The 20,684-nt window shown below is 46.6% G+C and overlaps 1 protein-coding gene and 1 pseudogene across 4 annotated transcripts; both read right to left on the bottom strand.

The window, feature by feature from the left end:
* Positions 1 to 1,926: 1,926 nt before the first annotated feature.
* LOC150052422 (phospholipase A and acyltransferase 3-like) lies at positions 1,927 to 19,190 on the bottom strand. 4 transcript variants are annotated; one of them, XM_090347472.1, is made up of 5 exons: positions 19,087 to 19,190; positions 18,625 to 18,705; positions 9,854 to 9,956; positions 6,137 to 6,405; positions 1,927 to 2,204 (listed from the first exon to the last, which is right to left on the bottom strand). In XM_090347472.1, the coding sequence occupies exons 2-5, from the start codon at positions 18,637 to 18,639 to the stop codon at positions 2,100 to 2,102; spliced, it is 492 nt and encodes a 163-aa protein (XP_090203598.1). In that variant the 5' UTR covers positions 18,640 to 18,705; positions 19,087 to 19,190; the 3' UTR covers positions 1,927 to 2,099. The 4 variants fall into 4 exon arrangements, with proteins under 4 accessions (XP_090203598.1, XP_090203599.1, XP_090203597.1 ...); XM_090347473.1 differs by lacking the exon at positions 19,087 to 19,190 and adding an exon at positions 18,840 to 18,918; XM_090347471.1 differs by lacking the exon at positions 19,087 to 19,190 and adding an exon at positions 18,797 to 18,879.
* Positions 17,076 to 17,357, bottom strand: LOC150052423 (small nuclear ribonucleoprotein E pseudogene; annotated as a pseudogene).
* Positions 19,191 to 20,684: the final 1,494 nt, after the last annotated feature.

Here is a 20,684-nt window from a genome sequence, read left to right as displayed (position 1 = left end):
AGTGTGTGTCCCCCAACTTTTCTTTGTGTGTGTGTGGGGGGGGGGGGGTCATGGGACTTGAACTCAGCCTGGATGCTGTCCCTGAGCTCTTCAGATCAAGGCTACCACCCTACCCTTGAGCCAAGCCCCACTTCCCGTTTTCTAGAGGTTAATTGGAGATGAGTCTCAGGTCCTTTTGTGCCTGGATTGGCTTTGAACCTTGATCCTCAGATCTCAGCCTCCTGAGTAGGTAGGATTAGAGGCGAGACTCTTATCTCCAATTAACCACTAGAAAACTGGAAGTGGTGCTGTGACTCAAAGGGTAGGGTGGTAGCCTTGAGCTGAAGAACCCAGAGACAACACCCAGGCCCAGAGTTTAGGTCTCACAAGCGACAAAAAGAAAAAGAAAGAAAAAATGAAAGTGCCCCCAGATAGCATCAACTCATTTGTCCAAAGTACAAAAGATGTTAGTCTCTGCTGAATGAGAGGTGTAATCATTGAGAAATCAGTTTACATTGAATACTGGCCAGAAGTTGGCTACCCCACCCAACAACTTCATTCCCTGGACCATTTCAGAAAACTTCCTTTGCCAAGGAGCTTAGCAGACACACAACACAGAAAATGAAGAGAAACTGCCATAGTTGTAAAAGCTACCCTTATCTCTTGAACTCTAGTTGTAATGGTTTAAAACCCTGCCTCCCACGTGGCTGTAAATTCCTACATATACACACACACACACACACACACACACACACACACACACACACACGTGTGTGCGCATGTGCATGCACTTTTTTTTGTTGTTGTTTAAGGCTAGTACTCTACCGCTTGTGTCATAGTTCTACTTCAACTTGCTTGATGCCTAATTGGAGATGAATCTCAAGCCAGCCCTGCCCAGACTGGCTTTGGACCATGAACCTCAGATCTCAGCCTCCTTAATAGCTAGGCTTACAGACAGGCATGAGCTGTGATTGCTGATCTCGCCACAGCCTACATGACTGCCCTGCACCTGTATCCTCTTAACCTAACCCGCTCCCAACAGCAGCCTATGTGACTGCCCCACGTCTACACCCCCTCCCTATCCTAAATTTGCCTATTAAAGCCCTGTATGTTTTTTCAGTCAACACTCAGCCACTGGGTTCACTGACATCTGGCATGAAATAAACCTGAGTTACTTCTACTATTCTGAATATTTTGCTTTGTTTGTCCACAGTCTGTTCACTTTTCTGTGACACTTTATATTCCACTGGGAAACAGACCTGAGTGCAGTGATTAGCTTATACAGACTGACTGTCAACGGCCTGTGGTTAAACAGGCTTTCAGACTGAGCCAAAACCACAAAGTTTGAAGGCCAGGAACCAGTTAAGCTTTAGGGACTTTGAGCTCACTCGGCCCCCAAAGGCTGCCAATACAGATAGCTGAGATGTTAGAGGCAGTCATCCCACGTGCTGGATCATACAACAGAGGCATCGGTGTACCTCGGTGGGACCCTGAAGGCAAAGGGGTGAAGCAGTGGTCTGTGGCTCCACTCTTTCAAGCTAATAATGGAAAAAAAAAAAAAAGATCAATTGACAGGGTCTGCAAGGCTTTCACTCTATATAGTCTTTACTGTCCAGGGCCTGCCCTCGGCTGTGTGCACTCACTGCTGAGAGAGTTGCCCTGCCACAGATGTAAATCATGAGATCACCATGGCCTGCACCCCGCACGCTATGGTGCCTCATAGATAAATCCAGCACAACAACCCTTGTTATCTAATGGTTTCTTTTTCCGCATATGTGGACTGCCTGTCTTCCTGGTTACCCCGGATACATCTTGACAACCAGAAACTCCCTTGAGCTAGCTGCAGTTAGACTCTGTTTTTGTAAGGCAAAGAACACAAATAAGAGGAAGAGGAAAACTATAAAAGGAGCAGAATCCAGTTCCCTCCACAAACTTCACACCAGGCAGTTTGTGCTCCATGTCCCCCAGCAAAGGCCTCGCTTACTGTGCTTTATTTTATTCGGTGAAAATAAGGCTCATTACAAAATGTAAAGAAGTCTAAACCCCCAAGATCTGAGCAAAAGAAGACTCTCCATCTTCCTGTATCCGATGTCTAAAGATGGCCTTGATGGGATGGCCCTTCATTTATTGCTTTGCTTCTTGATTCTTGAGAACATGAGGCCAATGAGGCTCCCGACTGCCAGACTCACTCCTACCATGCCTGTGACCATGATAACATCTCTGACCTGCAACAGAGAAGGGACTGAGTCATACTCTGTATTGGGAATGTGAGAACATGCTGTACGTTCAGCAGGCTCACTCATCTCCAGATGCCTCCCATGCCCCTTGGCCTCCCCTGGCCAACCTCAGTCAACAAATATTGGCAGGGAAGAATGGAGGAGAAGGCCGATGTGGAAAGAGTCAGAGCATGGTGCCGTCTGGCCTGGAATGTACATGATGCAACCATAATCCAGGGAACTGGATTCACCCTGTGGCTATTTAAAGCACATGAAGCCTCAAAGGGTAACTGTGGAAAGAATGGGACGATGATGCCAGGGTCGTCAAGATCCTGGGCCAGCCAATGGGAAAGTGCTAAGTCAGAGAGAGGTGGTTATTGAGAATTCAATAAGGTATGGCCTCCATGAGAGCAGTGACTCAGCTCCTCACTCTACCACCCTGCCCCACCCTGCCAGGCATAGGAGGGCTCTGTTTGCAATGATTTTGTCTTGTCATTATTTTGTTTGGGGTGGGTTTTTTACTTTGGTGTATATATATATATATATATATATATATATATATATATATATATATTTTTTTTTTTTTTTTTTTTTTTTTTGCCAGTCCTGGGCCTTGAACTCAGGCCTGAGCACTCTCCTTGGGCTTTCTCAAGGCTAGAGCTCTACCACTTGAGCCAAAGCACCACTTCTGGCTTTTTCTATGTATATGGAACAGAGAAATTGAACCCAAGTCTTTGTGCATGCTAGGCAAGCACTCTACCACTAGGCCAAACTCCCAGCCCCTTGTTTTTTGTTTTTGTTTTTGTTTTTTTTCCAATCCCGGGGCTTGAACTCAGGGGCTGGGCACTGTCCTTAGATTTTGCTCAAGGCTAGAGCTCTTCCATTTGAGCCACAGCACCACTTCTGGCTTTTTCTGAGTATGTGCTAGGCAAGCACTCTACCACTAAGCTACACTACCGGCCCCCTTGGTTTTGGTAAATTTTCTTTTGCCAGTCCTGGGGCTTGAACTTAGGGCCTGAGCACTGTCCTTAGGCTTTATCAAAGCTAGTACTCTACTACTTGAGCCACAGCACCATTTCCGGCTCAAACCTGGGTCTTCACTCATGCTAGCACTCTACCACTGGGCTAGGTTTTGGTTTTTAAGGATTTTCTGACACAGAATCTCACTGGGTATCCCAGGCTGACCTCAAACTTTTGCTCTTCCTGCCCTAACCTTCTCAGTACTAGAATTACAGGTATGAACCATCACATGTGGATTTCTCTTGTGCTCCCTTTGTGTTCTTAAAGAAATTACACAAGTGTGAAGAGCACTGATGTTATATTTAAAGTTTTAGAACATCAGGTTTGTGCTGTTTGCGATAGGAAGAAAAAATATTGCCAAAGAGAAAATTTCAAGGTAAAAAATTAATATATGTCATATGCATTTCCTCCTAAAACATAACTAAAATGAATAAGGCATTTGTTTGGGCTGTGCATGTAGATGAGTGGCAGAACCAGATCTGACAATAATGGGGGAAAAAAGCATTTTTTTTTACAGTCTTGGGGCTTGAACTCTGGGCCTGGGTACTGTTCTTGGGATTTCTCAAGTCTAGCACTCTGCCACTGGAGTTACAGCACCACTTTCAGCTTTTTCCTATGCATGTGGTACTGAGGAATCAAACCCCAGTCTTTGTGCTAGGCAAGCACTCTACCACTAGGCCAAACTCCTAGCCCCCAAAAAGCATTTTTTTTCTAGTGACAAAATCCTAAGGCCATGTAGAATAAAGTTGAGGCCCAGTCCCTAATTAAGCAATAGAAACCTTTTTTTTTTTTTTGTCAGTGGTGGGACTTGAATTGTGAGCCTGGGCGTTGTCCCTGAGCTCTTAGCTCAGGGCTACTGCCCAACCCCTTGAACCACAGTGCCACTCCTGGGTTTAAGAGTCTCACAGACTTTAGGACTTTAGTGCCCAGGCTGGCTTTGAACTGAGATCCTCAGATCTCAGCCTCCTGAGTAGCTAGGATTATAGGTGTGAGCCACCACGCCAAGGAACCTTTTCTTTTCTTTTCTCTTTTTGTGGGTCATGGGGCTTGAATTCTAGGCCTGGGCATTATCCCTGAGCTCTTCAGCTCAAAGCTACCACCTACCCCTAGGCCTGGGAATCGTCCCTGAGCTCTTCAGCTCAAGGCTAAAACCCTACAACTTGAGCTACAGCCCCACTTCCCATTTTCTAGTGATTAATTGGACATAAGAGTCTCATGGTCTTTAGGGTCTTTAGTGCCCAAGCTGTCTTTGAACAGCAATCCTCAGATCTCAGCCTCCTGAGTAGCTAGGATTACAGGTGTGAGTCACCACACTTGGCTAAGGAATCTTTTCTTAAGGGTTGCACAAAAGATTTAGATTGATGACCCCAGGTACTTCTGGAACCAGGTCTGGAGCGAGAATTGTAATCTGGTCCTTGAATCTTGTAATCTGATCCTTGAATGAGCCTAGAAAAGGATTTGTACTCCAAACAAGCAGACCCCAAACAAGAGATAGAGTATATGGACATGCTCAATGAGACTCTCAGACTTCCTACCTTTCTCTGTTCACAGAACTTTGCCCTTCCTACAAGAATTTGGAAGACTTTCTAGAGAAACTGTCCATCTCATATACAAACAACAAAAAATACCAATATTGGGCACCTGGATGGTACTACAATAAATTCTCCCCAGAATCAAAGTGCCCACCTTCTACATGCCCTCTTTCCTCATTTCCTCTCTTCTTTAGTTACAAGTTTCATACTGCTAGCTAGCCTTAATCCTCTAAAAGGGAATTAGAAGCAAGGTGAAGTAGCTCAAACTTGAAATCCTAGCTACTCAGGAGACTGAGATCTGAGGATCACAGTTCAAAGCCAGCCCTGGCAGGAAGGTCCATGAGACTCTTAGCTCCAATCAATCACAGCAAGTGGTGCCGAGGCTCAAAGTAGCAGAGTGCTAGCCTTGAGGGGAAGAAGCTCAGAGACAGGGTGTACACCCTGAGCTCAAGTCCCACAACCAACAAAAAAAGAAGGGGAAATTAGAGTTTTGTGGCAGCCATGTTCTGGTGGTGGGTTAACTCACTAGGGAACCTACATGAAATCAGTGTATCCAGTGTTTTCCTTGCTAAGCTCTGTGGCAAAGTGGGAGAGATTGTACAGATAATGGAGGGGAAACAATATGGGCCTAGATCTTTACAGAACTTTACTGCCTGAGAAAGAATGCTGATCCCAGTAGTTCATACAAAAGATACTTTGTCAAGGAAAACAATAATCACCTCATTGTTGGTATCATGCTTTGTGTGAAGTCAAAGAGAACAATTAAATACAAGAAAATGGTATCTAGTTAGTCCTGATGGTGCAAACTCTTGGGGATAAGCAATCTGTCCAAAAGTGGGTGCTAGCTTGGGAATCATCTTGTAACACAACTGATGGGTCCAGGATAACTTCTATGCTGGTATTATAGGAATACAGATAGTGAAAGTGGCTACATTGTGTGCATCATAAATAAAAATATTGTGAAAAGGAGGCCGGGAGTTTGGCCTAGTGGTTAAGGTGTGTGCCTAGCATGCATGAAGACCCGGGTTCGATTCCTCGGTACCACATACATAGAAAAAAGCCGGAAGTGGTGCTGAGGCTCAAGTGGTAGAGCTCTAGCCTTGAGAAAGTCCAAGGACAGTGCTCAGGCCCTGAGCTCAAGCCCAGGACTGGCAAAAAAAAAAAAAAAAAAAAAAAAAATTGTGAAAAGGAGAAAAAAAAAAAGAATCATCCTTCATTAGAAATGCCAAACTAAGCACCAGAGGCTCACACCTGTAATCCTAGCTACTCAAGAGACTGAGATGTGAGGATCACAGTTCCAAGCCAGCTCTGTCTCTACCCTCACCGTGTGTAGCCACTACCATGTGGGGGAATGGGCTGGTTTCTGGAAAAAGGGCATTGAGAACGCACCTGATCACTGCGAGCAATTCCATAGCGCAGCTCATTCACAAAGTGCTCACAGTTCTCGCTGGTCAGACTGTAGAGGACCTCCTGGCCCACCAGCTCCTCTGCCTGCTGGATGATTGCGTAGAGAGGTTGTGGAGTGTACTTGTCATCATGTTTGTTATTGACCTGGAACTTGTCTCTTCCAGCTACATTACACAGCAGTTCCTTCTTTACGATAGCTTTGTTAGTCAGGGCAGACATGATGCTGGCTGCACCAGCTCCTGCTATTTCACCTGTACGTCCACAAAGAAAAAACAAAGGAATTGGTCCAGGGTAGAGCCTGGGGCTCAGAGCTGGTCCCAGCTAGGTAGGCAGCCTGGGTACCATCCACAAGGGATTGCTATGACAGACACACATAGAGGTGTGCTTTGCAAATATTCTAGGCATCTCTCACTCTAATCATGTTGACAAGATTAATCATTTCAAAGATCCAATCTGGTTTTCCTGGCCTATGTGGTCAAGAGTTAGGCTTCCGGGGCCGGGAGTTTGGCCTAGTGGTTAAAGTGCTTGCCTAGCATGCATGAAGACCCGGGTTCGATTCCTCAGTACCACATACATAGAAAAAAGCCGGAAGTGGTGCTGAGGCTCAAGTGGTAGAGCTCTAGCCTTGAGAAAGTCCAAGGACAGTGCTCAGGCCCTGAGCTCAAGCCCAGGACTGGAGAAAAAAAAAAAAAGAGTTAGGCTTCCTAGCTGGAGTGGTGGCTCACGCCTGTAATCCTAGCTACTCTGGAGGCTGAGATTGAGGATTGGTGTTCAAAGCCAGCCCAGGCACAAAAGAACATGAGACTCTTATCTCCAATTAATCCCTAGAAAACAGGAAGTGGGGCTTGACTCAAGGGTAGGGTGGTAGCCTTGAGCTAAAGAGCTCAGGAATAGCACCCAGGCCAAGTTCAAACCAGAAAGAGAAAGAGAGAGAGAGAGAGAGAGAGAGAGAGAGAGAGAGAAAGGTGGAGCGGGGGAGAACATGCTAGGCTTCCTGGTGTCAGGCAAACCTTAGCCTGATCTGGGACTTGCCTTTTTCTAGGTGTATAAGCTTGGAAAATTTAGTCATCTCAATGTACAAATGGACAAATGGCAAGGGATGGATGTTGGGGATTTTCATGCATCTTTATGTCTAACACAGACCCAACTCAGAAATAAACTTGAGCAATAAATATAAGGGAAAAAAATTACTAAAGAGCCAGGTGCTAGTGGCTCACACCTGTAATACTAGCTACTCAGGAGGCTGAGACCTGAGGATCTCAGTTCAAAGCCAGGTTGGGCGCAAAAGTCTGTGAGACTCTTATTCCAGAAAACTAGAAGTGGCGCTGTGGCTCAAGGGTAGGGCAGTAGACTTGAGCTGAAGAGCTCAGGAATAGCTCCCAGGACTAGTTCAAGCCTCGTGATCCACCCCCCCCCCACACACAAAAGACCTGGCAAACAAGAACCTAGGCTCCAAAGCAGGACCAGAATGGAAGCAAAGAAGAGCTGATGTTAGAAGAGAGGCTGAGCCCCCACTCCTAGCCAATCTGCACAGTTAGGGTAGAGCATGGTAGATGGCAAGGCTGGCCCTAGGGTGATTCGAGCAAATTGCCTAAAGTACACATTTAAGGAAGCACCAACTTATAGCATTGTGTGCATGCAGAGTCAACACCAGAGAATAAGAGCTTCCTTAAAGTACACTGGGCCCAGACTGACACTCAGCTCAGGGCTCTCATCCTGGTCTTATCCTTGACTACCTGGGTGATCCATACATGTGGTTCAACCTTGCCACCAATACTTAAAAAATCCACATTTTCTTTCTTTTTCCCTAGTGGTACAGGGTTTGAACTCAGGACTTTGTTCTTGCTAGGTACACATTTTGCCAACTGAGCTGTACCCTTTACTTCTCTTCCAGATAAGTCAGTAAGGGTCCTGAGTGTTTGCCCTGTGTTACTTTGGATCATGATTGTATTACTAAATGGCTGGGATTACAAATAGGATCTCATGCCCAACCAGAAAACACTAAATCCTGAAAATAATAGTAGAAAGGACACATGGATGTTTCAGAGAATTTATGATAACACTGGGAAATGTCAAACTAGACAATAGCACCATAGTTAAAGGTGTAGAATCCATAGTTGGGCTGTAGGGCTTAAGACATGCACACACACACACAACACACACACACACACACACACACACACTTGCTTGTGCATACACACATACATATTAAAAGTTAAGGAAGTTAACCACTAAGTCTCACAGTGGTATGAAACGGAGGGGGGGAGGGAGAGAGAAAGAGAAAGGGAGAAAGGGAGAGAGAGAGAGAGAGAGAGAGAGAGAGAGAGAGAGAGAGAGAGAGAGAGAGTGCTGTGCTGGTCCTGGAGCTTGAACTCAGGTCCTGGGCTTTGTCTCTAAGATTTTTTGCTCAAGATGAGCACTCTGACAGTTGAACCACAGTTCTGCTTCCAGCTTTTTAGTGGTTAACTTGGAAATGAGTTTTGTGGACTTTCCTGCCCAAGCTGGCTTTGAACCTGATCCCCAGATCTCAGCCTCCCAAGTATCTAGAATTATAGACGCCACCACCCACAGCACCAGTTGTTTCTATGTAATTGGAATCTTATCCTATGCATATAGCCTTTTCTTTTCCTTCTGCTGTACTGGGGATCAAATCCAAGACTTCATGGAATTCCACCATTGAGCTATACTTCCAGCCACCTGAGGGAGTTTTAAGGAGAGGGGTGGCAGTATCCAATTTACAATTTAGAACAATCCTACTCAACCAGCAGTCCCAGGGTGGCATCAGGCAGCACAGGGGTCACTTGTCCCAGGCGTGTCACAGTGAGGCTGTGACAATAATCCCACTTGGGGTCTGTTTCAGAAACAAAGCCAACAGGGCTTCCTGATAGATGAGATATGAGGTAACAAGGACTAAGAATGGCTCTTAGGCTTTTGGCCTGAGAAACTGGATGGCATTATCCACTAGAACCTTTCATGGAGGGCATGTAAAGTTCAAGTGCCAAAGACCCAAGTGAAGATGCCAGGTAGTCAAGAAGTGATACAAGCTGGGCACCTACTTGGAATCCTTACTATTCAGAAAGCTGAGATATGAGGATCAAGATTTGAAGCAGTGAGAGCAAAAGAGTCTTTGAGACTCCAATTAACCAGCAAAAGTTTTATACATGTTGCATATATACAAAATATAGTACATAATAATGTAGAAGCAGGCCAGGAACTGGTAGCTCACCCTTGTAATCCTGGCTACTCAGGAAGCTGAGATTCAAGGATCACAGTTCAAAGCCAGCCTAGGCAGGAAAGTCTGTAAGACTCTTATCTCTAACTAACCACCAAAAAAGCCAGAAGTGGAGCTGTGGTTCAAGTGGTAGAGTACCAGCCTTGAGTAAAAATTCTTAGGTACAGTTCCTCTACCCTGATTTCAAGACACACACACACACACACACACACACACACACACACACACACACAACATGTAAAAGCAGAACTATTCCCCCTTGAATGCCCATCTCAATCCTTACAAGAACCCACCTGGGACTCCAAGGAGAAGAATCTGAAAACCATTGCCCCACACCAAATTCTGTTGGTAAAATTTAAGAACAAATTGCCAACCATGCCAAAGGTAGGACTACAGCTTACCATCCCCAACCGCCCACCTCTTCTTAGCCTCTGGGTCCCAAGCAGTGGGGACCCTGTTGCTCTTACTTGGAGGAGCCAAGTGGATCACGTATCCATTGCCAACATAGATGGCCCAGTGACTGTAGAAAGGGCGGAAAATTTCAATCAGGTCTCCAGGCTTGGGCTCTGGCTGCAAGAGCAATAACAACCCTCGTTAGAAGCCGCAGGAGGTTCAGGGGCCAGGGGCAAGACTCTGTTAGGAAACAATCAGCTTGGCAGGACATAGGCACGTGCCCACAAGCCTGTATTTAAAGCCTGCAGGGATCCCAGGCCCATCTCCTGTCATTAGGAATGGCAAAATACAAACCTAAAGAACTTCTTCATTGAATTACTGTCAATCTTTCTAACAATATTATTCATTGAACTCCTAGTCTAGGACAAGCTCACTGCTAAGCAGTTTACAAGGAGGGCTCGATAAACCCACACATCCATCCTGAAGTAGGTCTTATTATGAACCCCAATGCTTCTTCAAATCAGGCTCACAGAGGTGGATGAATTGGCACAAAGCCACACAGCTCATGGGCAGAAGGCCAGCAATCACCATCAGGCTGGCTGGTTCCCAGGCCCAGTGCTTAACTGCACCCTGAGTGTCAACCAAGCAGACCTTACTTCTTCATTTGGCAAGAGCTGCCAACCTGGAAAGTGTTTCACAGGTACCTCCAACCTGGCCTAGCACATAGCAGAGAATTCCTATCAGTGTCTCGCAATAATATGCAACTATTTTCTCAGGACCATAGAACGGGGAGGGAAGGCACCTGTGTGGGAGAAGGTATAGGGGTAAATGGGGCTGAAGAGGACATCCGAAAGTGTATGCTTAAGTGTGAGCCTCCCACATCAGCCTCTTGAGTGCTGGAATTCCAGTGCTGGGTATGTGCATTATTTAATGACAGACATTAGCCAGTTCAGCTGGATCAAAACTAAGGAAGTAGCAGGGTGCTGGTGGCTCACACCTATCATCCTAGCTACTTAGGAGGCTGAGATCTGAGGATCCAAGTTCAAAGCCAGCCTGGGCACTATCTCCAACTAACCACCAGAAAAGCAGAAGTGGGGCTGTGGCTCAAGTAGTAGAGCACTAGCCCTGAGCTGAAGAGCTCAGGGGCAGTGCCCAGGCCCAGAGTTCAAACCCCACAGCTGACAAAAAAAAAAAAGAGGGGTAGGTGTGGGGGGAAGGAAATGGGGATCAAGACATGAGAAAAGATATCAATGTTTGTGAAGTAATGTACCTTCTATCTGGTGAATATAATGTAACCTTTCTATTAATTACAATAAAAATATATGGAGAAAAAAAGCGCCTTGGGTTGGCAGAAGACCTTCCAACCCAGCCCCAGCCCCAGGTTGCCTTCTCCAGAGTGGGACTGGCCCAAGAACCAGAGTTACCACAGTAGCTAACCAAGACTTTCACAAAGCACAGGCAGTAACAACAGCAAGGCTGAAACTTTGTAACCACCGGCCTATGGGTTTCAGGACAAAAACAGCTTTTTCTCTCCCCACAAAGACAAAGTTACAAAAAGCTGTGTGACACCTTTTATTTCTTAGCAAGCAAACTAGGAGGCAATTTCTGGACTCTGAAATTCATACAAGTAAACCACTCAAGCAACTTTAGTGGAAATAATTAAATGAATTAGCCAACATCCATTACACAAGCAGACATGGAAAACATGCTTCTCCCCCCCTCCCCCCCAAAAAAAAGACATTCCTGGGACTGAGAGGTGTTGCTCAGTGGTTAAGATTGCTTTGCCAGCCTGGGGCCCTGGAATTCATCCACAGGCCACTAAAACAAAATAAATAACAGGAAAGCTACGCCACTGGCGCTGGGTTTGTTTTTTGTTTTATTTTGTTTTGTTTTTGTCAACTGTAGGGCTTGAACTCTGGGCCTGGGCAACTGTCCCTGAGCTCTTCAGCTCAAGGCTAGCGCTCTACCCCTTGAGCCACAGCACCATTTCCAGTTTTCATGCCCTGGCTGGCTTTAAACCTCGATCCTCAGATCTCAGCCTCCTGAATAGCTAGGAGGTGTGAGTCACCGGCACCCATGGCACCCGGTATTCTGGTTATCAGTGATTTAAGAGCTGAAGCCCTTCGAGATCCCGGACACTGAAAGCAGCATGAGGACACATGAGGACTAGGGAGTGATGTGTTGCTGGTATGTGCACACAGGAGGACTAGGGTGTGATGCGTTGTGTGTGTATGCACATGAGAATTAGGGTGTTACCCAATGTGTGTGTGCGGCAGACTGAATGCACAGCCCTCACCCAGCCTCACTTCCAGGACAAGTGTCGCTGATGATGATTCTAATTAATAACAATTCCCCTTCCCCCACCCCAACAGGAAGTGAGCAGAGCAGGGGAACCCCTTAGAAGTCCCCTCAACCCGGGGTTGCCCATGGATGGGGCCTATCAGGATGAAGGAACTCAGTTATTTCCCTAGACACTGAGCTGCTTGCCAGCCAAGCACCCTCTGGAACCCTGAGCTGTTTCTGAATAAAACAAAGACCTCTCCCATGTATTCAAGGAGATTTTGTTCACTAGCAAGAAAAAAGACAAATGGTTTAAAAAAAAAAGAAGAACTTAGTAATTGTTGATACTCAGTATATTTTAAAATAAGCTAAAATATTAGAAGACTACCAAACAAAAACAGAAAGAAGAAGATGCCGGTGGTTCATGGCTGTAATCCTAGCTCCTCAGAAAGTTGAAATATGAAGGTTGTGGTTCAAAGCCAGCCTGGCAGGACAGTCCATGAGACTTCTATCTACAATAAACTACTCAGAAAATGCTGGGGGTGGGGCTGTTGTTCAAGTGGCAGGGTACTTGCCTTGAGTCAAAGAAGCTCAAGGACAGTGCCTAGGACTTGAGTTCAAGCCATAGGACCAGCATCAAAGCAAAACAAAACAAAAACAAAAACCAGAAAGAAGAAAAGTTTCCAGTGTTGGGACTGGAGGGGAAGTAAAGTGGAGATGGGATGTAATGTTAAATAGGAGGCACAGAGACATTGGGGGGAGGGGCAGGGGAGGGCCAGAGGACCTGAGAAAGTCTCACTGAGCCTGAAGGAGGTCTGGGAGTGAGGCCTTCAGATGTCTAAGCGGAGAGAAGCAAAGACCCCACTTGGTCAGGGCCAGCAAGGAGGCCAGTGTGGGTGAGGGAAAGAGGACACCGATAGCTTGAAGGATCAAAGGGGTTATATGAGGGTGGTGAGGGACAACTGCTACCCTGTGCAAGGCCTTAGGCTTTGACTTTGACTAACAGGCATGCAAGGTGTCCAGTATAAGGAAGAACGTGATCCTGTGTAGGATTTTATAGGGTCCCTCCAGCTACTGTCTAGAAGAGGTCATGTGGAGGGCATAGAGGGAAGCAGGCTATTAGATAATCAGAGCAAGAGAGGTAATGATGGCTCAGACAAACAGGGAATAGGCAGTGGTGAGAGGTAATGGACGTTGGATCCACTTTGAAGATCTAGCCAGCAGGCTTCACGGATGGAATGAGGAGGGATGGGAGGGCAAGAGGAATCAGATGACCCCAGGGTCCCTGGTCAGAGCAGCTGGGAGGTTAAATTGTAGCTAGCAGCAGATGAGTGGGCCAGGGAGGACCAGACATTCTGGTTTGGACAATCTGGACTGAAAGACACATTAGGCAGTTACATGAAAAGGCCCAGGAGGCACATGAAGGCCCCATTTCAAGAGAGTGGTCTGGGGATGAGTATGGATCCTATTAAATGCTGGAGGCCAAAGCCTGGCTGAAATGAATTTAAGAGAGAATTGGGGGTGGGGGGTGTGGGAGGGGAGGGAAATGGGTACCAAGACATGTGAAAGGGTATCAATGTATGTGAATTAACGCACCTTCTATCTGGCAAATATCATGTAACCCTTTTACTAATTACAATAAAAAATAAAAATAAAAAAAATAAAAAAAAAGAGAGAATTGGGGGCCAGGCATTGACGGGTCACACCTATAATACAAGCTACCCACAAGACTGACATCTCAGGATCAAGGTTGAAAGCCCAGCCCAGACTGAAAAGTCTGTGAGACTCTTATCTCTGCTAGACAGCAAAAAAAGCCAAATGTAGAGAGATGTGTCTCACAGGGTAGAGCATCAGTCCAAAAGCAAAAAAGCTAAGGGAGCGTACCCAGGCCCTGAGTCCAATACCAGCACAATAAATAAATTAGTCTGGTGTGGTGGCTGATGCCTGTAATCCTATCTACTCAGGAGGCTGAGATCTGAGGATCACGGTTCAAAGCCAGACCGAGCACAAAAGTCCCTGTGAGACTCTTATCTCCAATTAATCACTAGAAAAGTGGTGCTATGGCTCCAGGGATAGCCGAGTTCAAACCACACAACTGACAAAAAAAAAATTAAATTAATGAAGGGCAGAGATGGTCTGAATGAAAAGTTAGTCTGTGAGATATGTGCACATGTCTTTTTTCACAGAGAGTGAAACAGGCTAGAGGAGTGGAGGTCACTTGCCCAACGTTAGCTGATTTCTGACTCTCCAGAGAGACCTCTTGCAGAGTTCTTGATTCATGGAATTATGTTGAATTATCAACAGCTATAAAACAGCATGTAAAACTAGGCACTGGTCGCTCACAACTGTAATCCTAGCTACTGAGAAGGCTGAGGATCATAGTTCAAAGTCAACCTGAGCAGGAAAGTCCATGAGACGTTTGTCTTCAGCTAACTACCAGAAACTGAAAGTGGAGGTGTAGCATAGCACTAGCCTTGAGCAAAACAGCTCAGAGACAACACCCAAACCCTGAGTTTGAGCCCCAGTACCAGCAGAAAAGAATATATCAATGATGATAATGAGTTTAAAAATCATCAACAGCTATAAAAAGGCACATAGGAGGCATTTAGCAAAGGAGTGTCGACTTATTCTCCCTTGTTTGTTGTTCGTTTGTTTTGTTTTATTTTGATCATTCATGTGGCTTGAACTCAGGGCCTGAGCACTGTTCCTGAGCTTCTTTTTTTGCTCAAGGCTAGCACTTGAGCCACAGTGCCACTACTGGGACTTCTGACACTTTCTCTGTGTGTGGTATTGAGGAATCCAGCCCAGGGCTTCATGCACACTATAGGCAAACACTCTACCACTGAGCCACATTCCCAGCCCTGTCTTATATTTCTTTATTTGGAAGGGTTGCAGGTGGCTTTGGGGACAGTTGAAGAAACCATAGCTTTTGAAATCCTGACTGAGCCCCATCTCTTTCATGTTCCCCTAAACCTTGTGCTTTAGTGAGCATGCATGCGCTTTCACTTTCCACCTGAGAGGGATCCTGGAGGCCTGTAATAAACACAGTGTGGGTGATGCTGAGAAGGACTTCCCAACCGGGATATTTTTGGCAAGATTCTAGGAGCCAAAAAAAAATTCTTCACAGAACTACAAGCCCCAGAAGCAGATCCAGACCTCAGTCAGCAGCCACCTCCACCTTGTCCCTGTCTGACCTTTAGCAATTACTTAACCTCTCTGAGCTCTTTGGTTGTCTATCTAGCAAGTTTTAAAAGCAGTAATTGAAGAAATGGGGGTGAGTGCTGTCAGAGTTTGCAAGAGAACAAAGAAGAGAACTAACGTCCCCAGACTCTGGCCCTGAGAAAAGTTGAAGAATGGTTGGGCACCGTGGCTCACACCTGTAATCCTAGCTATTCAGGAGGCTGAGATCTGAGGATTGCAGTTCAAAGTCAGCCTGGTCACTAAAAAGTCCCTGAAAGTCTTATCTCCAATTAATCATCAGAAAACTGGAAGTGGTACTGTGGCTCAAGGGTAGGGCAGTAGCCTTGAGCTGAAGAGCTCTGGGAGAGTGCCCAGGTCCAGAGTTCAATCCCATGACCACCACCAACAACAACAAAAAAGTTGAAGAAGGAGTAGACAGGGGCTGGCCTGACATAATACCCTTCCCTTACTGCCCTCGTGCCCAGGCCGGTGCCAGTGGGGAATGAATCAGAGCAGCTCCAGTAGGCACTACACCCAGCCTCAGCAGCCCAGAGGTCCTTGGCATTCTGGGAAAATGAGGCAAAACATTCTACCCTCCCAAGCTCTTGACCACTATATCCTCAAGCCTGTTCTTCTAGAGAGCCCAAGTCACCCCTCATGCATCAGAACTGCGCTGGCTCATGTCCCCCTCACAATACACACACAGACACTCCTGGGGCAAGGGTGAGGGATTCTTACAACAGCTCTGGTTTTCAGACCCAGACACTGAGCTTAGAGGTGGAAATGAATTTACTCATGATCTCAGAGCTCTCTGCCAAAGCAGTATCAGATTTCTGTCATGGATCTGCCTGAATCCTAAGATCTAAAAGCGTCATTGGAATTTTACAGACACATAAAAGAAAAACAAAAAGTGGGGGGGTGAGGGGAGGGTAATGGGTACCAAGACATGTGAAAGGGTATCAATGTATGTGAATTAATGCACCTTCTATCTTGCAAATATCATGTAACCCTTTTACTAATTACAATAAAAAATTAAAAAAAAAAGAAAAACAAAAAGTGAAGCCTGACTCTTTGGGAAATTAAACATGCCTACATACAATTAGCTGAGTGTCAACGGTTCACACCTGTGATTCTAGCTACTTGGGAAGCTGAGATCTGAGGATCACAGTTCAAAGCCAGCCCAGGGAAGAAAGTCTGTGAGACTCTTACATCTAATTAATCACCAAAAAAGCCAGAAGGGAAGCTGTGTTCAAGTGGTAGAGCATTAGCTTTGTGCAAAGGTCAGGGTCAGTAGGCCCTGAGTTCAAGCACTAAGACAGCAACAAAACAAAATATACAATTGTTATCACGGCAGTCCACTGATTTGGAACCCAAAATATGTGGAAGAGGGGCCTTTGTGAGACTGCAGTCCTGAGTGTGGACACTTTTTGCTCAAGGCTAGAGCTCTATCACTTGAGCCATAGTATCACTTCTGGTTTTTTCTGTGTATGTGGTACCAAGGAATGGAACCCATGGCTTCATGCATGCTAGGAGAGCAACTCTACCAGTAGGCCATGCTCCTGGCCCTCCACGCATTTTTTTCTCATATGTCTAAAATGGAATAGCATGCATTAACTAAATATTTGAAAATATGTTAATAAATTTTTTAAAAAGAATCCCAAGGCATTTAGTGTTATCTAATGATAACACAAGGTCATCAGAATTGTGCACACTACATCTTAACAACACAGCTCATTATACAATATGAATAGATGTTTTCTTAGATTCCCAGCAAAGAACATTTATAAAACAACAACAACTGTATAAGATTCTTAATAACTTCTCATTTCACTGGTCATTTCTAGTTGGAGACACTTTGTAGTAGAGTAATATTATCTGCTTTCAGCATGATCTGAGCCAGTTGTTTCCTTGACTTTGTTTTAGAATGAATTTCTTCTGCATCCTCTAACACAAGGTTCATGCATTCATCAAAACCAATGCTGCAGTCTTCTATCCGTATATGCACTTGTTCCTAGAGCCACACCTGGATCCTAGATCTATGTTGTAAATATCTGAAGAGAGGCTAACTGATTGCACCATCACCTTCTGTACCTTTTGGCCCTGGCCACAGTACAGCATGGTGGAATCTTACAAAGGCCACACTGACCAGCAGACCACTGCAGAAGGCAACTTTGGCCTTGAATTCTTGATCCTCCTGCCTCCACCTCCCAAATAGCTGACATTACAGGCACCAAACTCAGCTTCGTTTTTTAAATTTTTACTGGCATGACTGCATGTATTAAGTTCACTGTCTACATTTCATTTCTGGACATATTTACTATTCATTCCATGATTACTGCTAAGAACAAAGCTACCAGATGGAAGAGGGGTATATTGAAAAATGGTCACTCTTGCTGGGAGCTGGCAACTCATGCCTGTAATCCCAGCTACTCAGGAGGCTAGATCTGAGGATTTCAGTTCAAAAGCAGCTGGAACAGAAAGTCCATGAGACTTTTATCTCTAATTAGCCACCAAAAAGCCAGAAGTGGAGCTATGGCTCAAGTGGTAAGTGTGCAGCCTTGAGTAAAAAAGCTCAAGACAGTGTGCCCAGGTCCTACCTTCAAACCCTAAATACTAGCACAAAAATAAACAAACAAAAAGGAAGAAAAAAATGGCCACTCCTGACTGCAAGTTAAGCCGCAAAGGCCCAACTAATACCAGGCACTGTGTGATATGCTCTTTCAGGGACCGCAATTATAGCAAGGAAAAACCCAGTATTGTTCTAAGCACTTTCTACATTTTTTAAGTGGTCTAATCTTCATTCTGGAGAAGAGCATGAACTTGAACTTGATCCCACATGGAGATGATCCGTGGGAACACAATCTCAGTGAGCCTACCTCAATATCCTATACTGGAACCATTCTTCTGTGGTCCTGGCAGGCCAGGATGGGAGCAGTTGCCTAGCTCTCATGATGATTTCTGATCCTCACTCTAGGTTAGAATGCGAAGCCAGAGCTAGGAATTTGCTGGTAGGGCTGGTCAGGCGGTGAATCAGTTGACCCCAGAAAAGACCACACACAGCAAGTCTGGCTTCAGACATTTGTGCCCCGGGCGCCGTATCCTGTATTCTGGTTTGACTCTGGAGGGTAATATTCTATGGCAAGACCTCTGCCTATGACTGTCTCTCTCTTCCTGAGAGTCGGAAACTGAGCCTGGGTGAGACAGATTTGCCCATCTTCCCGGCCGGCCCAAGCAAAGTTGAGCAGTGAGACAACTCCAACAGGTGGCAAGGACCCACAGCAGCCGTTGGAGGCGTGGCGCCCACCCCTCTCCCCACAGAGGCTCTAAGACAAGAGTCACCATTAAAACAGGACCCCACCCCTGACCCACCTCTCCCCACACTCACATAGGGCATATGCATCTTCTCTAGAGATGGGGTCCTGGGTGACAAACGGGCTGAGTCTCACTTTATCCGTGGTGTGAATGCCTGAAGCAGGTGGGAAACAGAAAGAGCATTCTTAAGACACCAAGATTTCTTAAGACACCGAGAGCATTCTTAAGTCTCCAAGAACCACCACCTCCAAATTTCGCGCCGGTCCCCTCCTGGCAAGGATGTCTCACCCGATGCTTCAGCAGTGCACTGGCACTCAGGACCGGCTTCCTGGAAAGTCAGGGTCGCGGTGGTGGGGGGGGTGGCATCAGCACTCCCCTGGCTCCTCCTCTGTCCCCTCCCCAGTGCCTGGCAGAGGGCGGAACGCAGAGGGGGGGGAGCCCAGAGCGGCTTGCCAAGCAGGTTTACCTCCACCTCCTCCCCCAGCATCCACCCCCTGCAGCCCTCCGGAGGGCAGAGGCACCCCCCGAGGCCCACCTGTCCTTAGGTCCCAGGAAGAACCTCTGCGCCCACTCGGCGCCCTCGAGACCGGCGGGCCACCTCCGCTCTGGGGACTAGCTTAATGGCCGCAGAGTCCCAGCCAGCGCCAGGTCGCCCCGCCCCGCCCCTGCCCTGTGTGACTGGCTGCACGCCCGGCCACTGGGGGATGGCTGGGTGCCTCCTGCTCTGCCCGGCCCTGCTCCACGCTGGCGCTCTGGCTTCTGCCCTCCTCCTTCACCCACTCGGGGAGATCAGGTGGTACCTAATATTTAAGAAGTCTGTGGTGCTAATTACATTTGATTTTTGCATACACATCACAAAGCTTGTGATTTCCTTCTCTCAAGAGTGAGCTGAGCCAGGCATGGGGCCGAGTGGCTCACACCTGAAATCCTAGCTACTCAGGAGGCTGAGACCTGAGGATCAAGGTTCAAAGCCACCCCCCAGCACAAAAGGACCAGAGACTCTTATCTCCAATTAACCTCTAGAAAACTGGCAGTGGGGCTGAGACTCAAGGGGTAGGGTGGTAGCTTTGAGCTGAAGAGCTCAGGGACAATGCCCAGGCTGAGTTCAAGCCCCATGACCCACAAAAAACAAAAAACACCACCCTAGCATTTTGATAATGAATTAAATAGTATATATACCACTGTGGCGGTTTTTTGATAGTGGTCCTTGAAAATCACCGGGTGCAAAGCATTCTGGTCTTGTTTCTTCAAAACAAGAATGAAAACTCCCACCAGAAAGTCTCACTGTCCCCCTAAGCAGAAGGGCCTGGGCTTGTCCTTTGTATGCTTTTTTCCTGTTGGTTTTATTTAATGTCAATTGATTTGCCAAGCCCAATCAGGACCCTATGATGGCATCTTGTGTGTCTCTACAAAACTAGACTAATGTTAAGGGGAGCAGGGAGTGTTAAGGGGAGCAAGGAGTGTTAAGGGGAGCAGGGATTGGTGCCATCTGGAATGCCTAAGAGTTCCCCCGCCCCATTGGGAAGGTTGACAATGGTACAGCCCAGCCACCTAGACCTCCCCACCCCCCCCCCCATGAGGAGAGATATCTGGTACAGCTCAGCCACCTTTGCCCTTCTAGGGAGGGGCAACCTTGACCTTCTCCCCACCCCCATGAGGAGGGATATCTGCTTGGGTGGGGGTGGGCCTGCTTTGTGTGGAAACCTTCCTAATTTCCCGGCCAACTCCAACTAAGGTGATAGATAAATTCAAACACTGGGCTGCAACCCTATTGGCTACCTGCGTGTGGCTGGAGCTGGCAATGGTCCCTCTGTGTATGTGACTATGCCATTGGCCACCTGTGTGGCCAGGTTAGACCACATGGGTTTTGCCCTTAAAAACCCAGTGTGAGCTCTGCTCAGGGTCACAGTGTCAGCTCCCAAGTCTGCACTGTGTCCCTGGCCGGTCAGTTCACCATCTGCTTCCCCAATAAAGTCACCTTTTTCTATGAGACTGGCTCTGTGTGGTGGACTCTGGTGGGACGTGGAATCCCCACCTGGAGGGATGTGGAATCCCCTCCTCTTGACCCCATAACACTAAAACACTTAAAAGTGGTTCAAAGTGGGAAAATGATTAAAGGAGTGGCATTAAGAT

Source organism: Megascapheus bottae, chromosome 16 (genome assembly GCF_031878675.1).
Source record: "Megascapheus bottae isolate mThoBot1 chromosome 16, mThoBot2.hap1, whole genome shotgun sequence".
Lineage (NCBI taxonomy): Eukaryota > Metazoa > Chordata > Mammalia > Rodentia > Geomyidae > Megascapheus > Megascapheus bottae.
The sequence above is the reverse complement of the archived record's forward strand: the minus strand, read 5'-3'. Positions and strand labels throughout refer to the sequence as shown.

Excerpts from the sequence above, each read along its gene's own strand:
- LOC150052422 (XM_090347470.1), bottom strand. The coding sequence starts at position 19,038 with ATGCTGGGGGAGGAGGTGGAGGTAAACCTGCTTGGCAAGCCGCTCTGG. Across the intron at positions 18,706-18,839 it reads GTGCACTGCTGAAGCATCGG|GCATTCACACCACGGATAAA; the intron begins GTGAGACATCCT and ends CACCTGCTTCAG. Across the intron at positions 2,205-6,136 it reads GAATTGCTCGCAGTGATCAG|GTCAGAGATGTTATCATGGT; the intron begins GTGCGTTCTCAA and ends TCTCTGTTGCAG.